Raw genomic sequence first — 5,374 nt, 5'->3', positions numbered from 1 at the left:
TGTGAGTGAGGTGAGTGAGTGAGAGTGTGTGAGTGAGTGTGTGTGTGAGTGAGTGAGTGACTGTGTGTGATGAGTGAGTGGAGTGAGTGAGTGTGTGTGAGTGTGTGTGTGAGTGAGTGGGTGGTGTGTGTGTGAGAGTGTGTGTGAGAGTGAGTGTGTTTGTGTGAGAGTGAGTGTGTGTGTATGTGAGAGTGAGTGAGTGAGTGATGAGTGTTGAGTGTGTGTGTGTATGTGAGTGTGTGAGTGAGTGAGTGAGTGAGTGAGTGAGTGAGTGGTGAGTGAGGAGTGAGTGAGTGAGTGAGTGAGTGAGTGAGTGAGTGTGTGTGTTTGTGTGTGAGTGTGTTGTGAGTGAGGAGTGTGTGTGTTTGTTTGTGTGTGAGAGTGTGTCTCTGAGTGAGTGAGTGTGTGTTTGTGTGTGTGAGAGAGAGTGTGTGTGTGTTTGTGTGAGAGAGTGTGTCTCTGAGTGAGTGAGTGAGTGAGTGTGTGTGTGTGTGTGTGTGTGTGTGTGTGTGTGTGTGTGTGTGTGTGTGTGTGAGTGTGTGAGTGAGTGAGTGAGTGTGTGTGTTTGTGTGTGAGTGTGTGTGTGCGTGAGTGAAGGCCTGAGGTGAAGCTGCAGCGACACACTAGAAACAGAAATAAAAACAAACCATATCTCTTAGTGCAATATAGGCTTTTACTATATAAAGAATTAATACTTTTATTCATCAAGGCTGCATTAAATTGATCAAAAGTGACAATTCTAGAAAAACAATTTATAAAGCGGCTAGTTCCGGTCCTTGATTCTGATTGGTTGAGCCGCGTTCGAAGCTGTTGTAAATTACTCTACAAACATACACCTTTGTTTACGTCTGTGTGTTGCTCGCCAACCACTTTGTTGCAACCACAACGGTTTCTGAGGAACTACAATGTTTGGTGTGTGTGTGTGTGTGTGTGTGTGTGTGTGAGTGTGTGAGAGAGAGAGAGAGAGTGTGTGTGTGTGTATCTCTGTGTGTGTGTGTGAGAGTGTGTATCTGTGTGTGTGTGTGTGTGTGTGTGTGTGTGTGTGTGTGTGTGTGTGAGTGTGATTATAGTGATTATAGTGAATGATGTTTGTGCTCCAGTGTTCTGGATCTCAACGCCTTCGAGAGGCAGAATAAAGCTGAAGGTCTCGGGATGGTGACGGAGGAAGGATCAGGTATGATTTATATGATTTATAATCAATAACTATGATTAGAGCTTGATCTGTGTAGTTCTGTCAAGTGATAGAGCGGGTAATTTTAATCATCATTTTCATTCCACTTGATTTATCATGCCATTTCTGTGTTAATTTAGTTGAGTTATTGATTTAAAACTACAGTAATGCTACTGTTGTGTTGAGCGCTCATGGCACATATCCCAGAATCCATTCTGAAGATGTCTTTGTCAGATTTAATTATTTTCTCCTTATTCTTTACGTTTGTGTACATTTGAGTGTATGATGATGATGAATGCTTGATACGGTCTTCAGACGTTTGTAAGCAGAAATACTCAGACTTGAATCTAAAAAAAGCTCCTGATGATTTTTTTCGCAAGGGTGCAATGAGAAAAAAGAGCACTCAATAGTGTGCGTAAGACACTAACCCTACCCTAACATGTGCTGTCTCTCTCTCTGTCTTTAAGAAGTTTGTCTTTGAGAAGTGATGCTTTTGCCATTTTAAGTGAACTGAACTTATTTTCAAAGCTCATTTCATTTGAGTCTCAGAGATGAAGCATGAATTTTATATTCTTTTTCAGGTTTCTTTATGTTTGCTGTGTTGTAACATGACTTTAAAGGACTAGTTCACCCAAAAATGAATGCTCGGTCATCGTTTAGTCCTCGTCACGTCGCTCCAAACCTGCATGAGTTTCTTCCTTCAGTGGAACACAAAAGCAGGATCACAGGAGAATCAGATCCATCACATCTCAGATCAACATTCATTCATTTAAAATCATTTTTAGAATAAAACGACGAGCCGGCGATATTATAATAATAATAATAAGCGATATAAGCCTTTGCATTTTTCTGAAAGCAATGGTTAAACATTTAAATAGTTTGAAAAGTTTTAAATAAGTGTTTAAAGTGCTTAATAAGTAAATATATCTTCATATTTATGTATTGAAAGATAAATACTGATTAAGACAGTTTGGTAATTTTTTTACCACAGGGTTATTATAGTTAACTAAAAATAAAAATATAAAAATAAAAAAAACTTTTTCGTTACTTGAAATAAAATAAATGTTAACTGAAACATCCTAAATAAAATTAAATAATAACGCTATTAAAGCTTGATTGTAAATGACAAAAAATATAAATATATATTAAAAAAATATTTTCACACACTAAATGTCTATTTCACTTTGTTTAGATGTTAATTGATATATTTAAGAGTAATGCTTTTATGATAGAGTAATATTTTTGTTAATTATTTTAGAGGAATATGTTTATTAATTTACTTTTTTTAAATTATTTTAGAGAAATATTTATCACTATTTTAGTAGAGTATTATTTTAGAGAATTTGTATTATTATAGAGTAATGTGTCAGGCTCCAGAAAGGACAAAAACTCCTCATGAATACAGTTTTGCACTATATTCCAGGTCTTATGATGCTTTGCGTGAGAAACGCTCGCGTGTACGAGCTCAGCAGCATGTGTCAGCATTGCCTTTGATTGTAAAAGAGCCTCATGAACATTGTGTGAATCATCTCCACTGAGGAGGTTTGAGCGGACGTGAAGCTGAGTAAACGATGGCAGGAGGTTCATGTTTGTCTGCACTATTCCTTTAACCTTCTTCCTCTGATTATTTCTTTCTCTCTGAATTTTGACTTGTTTTGTCATGAATCCCTCTCTAAACAGTTCTGCACTTTATTCACTCAGGTTTGGATTCAGTCAGCATCATTTCTGCTAAAGTCAGACTCAGTATCAGTTAGGTGGAAGCGTCTGGTTACTTATTCAGACTAGTCCTAACCAGATGTGGCACGATGTTGATCTCAGTTCGGTTTCGGATTCTGTCCCACAGCGTGAAATCTCATTGGTTAAACAGCATCTGTGCTCTGATTGGCTGTGATCTGTGTGGACAGATGAAATGTGTCGCGTCTGGTTAGATGCGTGATTGTTCAGAATGGTGCTGATTGAATCCAAGTCTGCTTTTCCCAATCAACAGCGACTGACCTTGTGACATGTATGACCTCTCACTTTTTTCTTTCCTTTTTTTATTTTTTTCCGTACCGTCTTCCCCTTTATCAGTCATCACTCATGAGCGTGGTAATTATGCCTTCTGCTGTTTTGCTGTGTGGTTAGCCCTGAGCCCAACACCTTCCCTCTGCCCTGCGTTTCCTGTCACATGCCCCGCCCCCAGTAGAGCAGTAGCCAATCACGCGCCGTCTCCGCTCTCCTCTCAGGACTTGCTCAGTTCTAGATGTAAGAACAGGGATGCTGTTTTGATTCGAGAGGCCGATAATCCGATATTTTTACCGATATTCACCGATAACAGGAAACAGCAGAGTTGAGATACAAAGTAAGTTCATATTTAAGGGTGTTTCTTCAACTATGGACACTGAGAAATTAAACTTTATTCAAACGCAGACAGGATCGCTAGAGAATCATTCATTCCGTGGTGGAAAATAGGGTTGAAAAAGGTGGAAAATTTCCAGTAAATTTCGGAAATATTCCAGACTTTCCAGGATTTTTTCTGAATATTCCAGGGATTTTTGGAAAGTTTCCGGAAATTTACCTGAAATTTTCCACCCCTTTGCAACCCTAGTGGAAAATACATTTAAAATATTTTTAGAAAATGACTGACACCTTTGTTTTGTTAACTCTAATTTAGCTAGTAGCTAGAATTTTATTTCCTAAGTAAAATAAAATAATATTTGGACTGTTTAGATTATATGACGAAATTATACTGACCTACAGCAAAAATAGATTGTCACGCAAGAAATTTTCATTTTACTTTGTTTAGATTATGATTTTGATTATTTTAGAGCAATATTTTGATATATATTTTTATTTATAGAGTTTTTAAATTATTTTAGAGGAATATTCTTTATAATTTCAGAGTAATATTTTATTATTTTAGAGTGATATCTATTATTTTAGAGGAATATTATTTCATTTTTTACAGTAATATTATTTTAAAGGCATATTTTTATTATTTTAAAGGAACCTTTTTTTTAAGTATTTTTTTTATCATTTCAGAGGAATGTTTATCATTATTTTAGAAGAATATATTTATTACTGTAGAGAAATATTTTTCATTTTAGAATATTTTTTATTATTATTACAGAGTAATATGATTATTATTTAGAGTAAAACATTTTATTATTTTAGAGTACTCTCTTTTTATTGTTTTAGAGTATTTTTTCTTGTTTTGGAGTAATATTTTTTACGAAGGATTTAAACATTTTTAATTTTATTTTTGAACGTCTGGGTCTGGGATGAGGGTAAAATGATTGAAGTCTACACATAAAAGGCATTTGTAAAGTTGCAGTAGTTGCAGAAACACCCGTTTTCTGTTGCAGTCTCCAAAAGCAGTGGGCGTGTCTGTAGTCTGTAAGCTCCTCCCCTTCCTGCTCCTCCTTTCCTCTTCCTGTCAGGCTGTCAGAGGCGCAGCGGCTGGGTGTTTGGTTAGGAACGTGTGTCTCTGTGGTTTGTGCTGCTCTGAGAGGATGATGATGATGATGATGATGGTCTCTCAGCAGCAGTCGCCCCAGTCTCTTCCTCTTCCTCTTCCTCCTCCGCTCTGATTGGTCTGAGCTGTTCAGTCGGTGTCGTGTGCTGTCGTTCCTGCTGTTTCCTTCACTCTTCTTCTTCTTCTTTTTGTTGATGGTCAGGCTGTTTCTTTGTCCTACATGTTCTTTTCCGAGTGTTTGGTTGTGTTCTTCTGCAGATCAGTGTTGTGTTTTCTCTCCTCTCATCCATCTGCATTTCTGTTGACTGGTTTGATCATGCGTCATCAGTTCAGCGCTCAGTTTGACGTTTTAATGCTGGTGGGAATGATGGACCAGAGGAAGTCTAATCAAACCACAGATATTTGTCATATTTATTATTGTGTGTTTACATGTATACTCTTATCATAATGTGTACTAAATGCATAGCAGCTGTGTAATTTGGTGGTTTTGCATGCTCCATTAAAGTGAATTGTAATAATGTGTAGTTGAAGTCATCAGGCTTCTTTTCTGGTTGATCATCGTACTGAAGCTCAGCTGAAAGTGTGTTTGTCCTCCGTCTGAAACGGGTCAGGACTGTTTGTTTCATTTCTGTTCCAAAGCTGGAACGGACCTTAAAAAGGTTTTTAAAAATGATTTAGTGTGCTCTACATAGACAGCAACTCTTACCAGTTCACCTGCTTGTTGTGGAATGATTCGGAACAGTTTAACT

The 5,374-nt window shown here is 37.2% G+C and overlaps 1 protein-coding gene across 1 annotated transcript in view; it reads left to right on the top strand.

The window, feature by feature from the left end:
* Positions 1 to 5,374, top strand: part of ryr2a (ryanodine receptor 2a (cardiac)) — a 124,207-nt gene that overhangs the window by 100,296 nt on the left and 18,537 nt on the right. Inside the window, exon 80 of the mRNA XM_016468347.1 lies at positions 1,101 to 1,174. Within this exon, the coding sequence (XP_016323833.1) occupies positions 1,101 to 1,174 (74 nt within the window). The remainder of the gene's footprint in view (positions 1 to 1,100; positions 1,175 to 5,374) is intronic.

The sequence above is a fragment of the Sinocyclocheilus anshuiensis genome, unplaced genomic scaffold, assembly GCF_001515605.1.
Source record: "Sinocyclocheilus anshuiensis isolate Anshui unplaced genomic scaffold, SAMN03320099.WGS_v1.1 scaffold652, whole genome shotgun sequence".
Taxonomy (NCBI): domain Eukaryota; kingdom Metazoa; phylum Chordata; class Actinopteri; order Cypriniformes; family Cyprinidae; genus Sinocyclocheilus; species Sinocyclocheilus anshuiensis.
The sequence above is the reverse complement of the archived record's forward strand: the minus strand, read 5'-3'. Positions and strand labels throughout refer to the sequence as shown.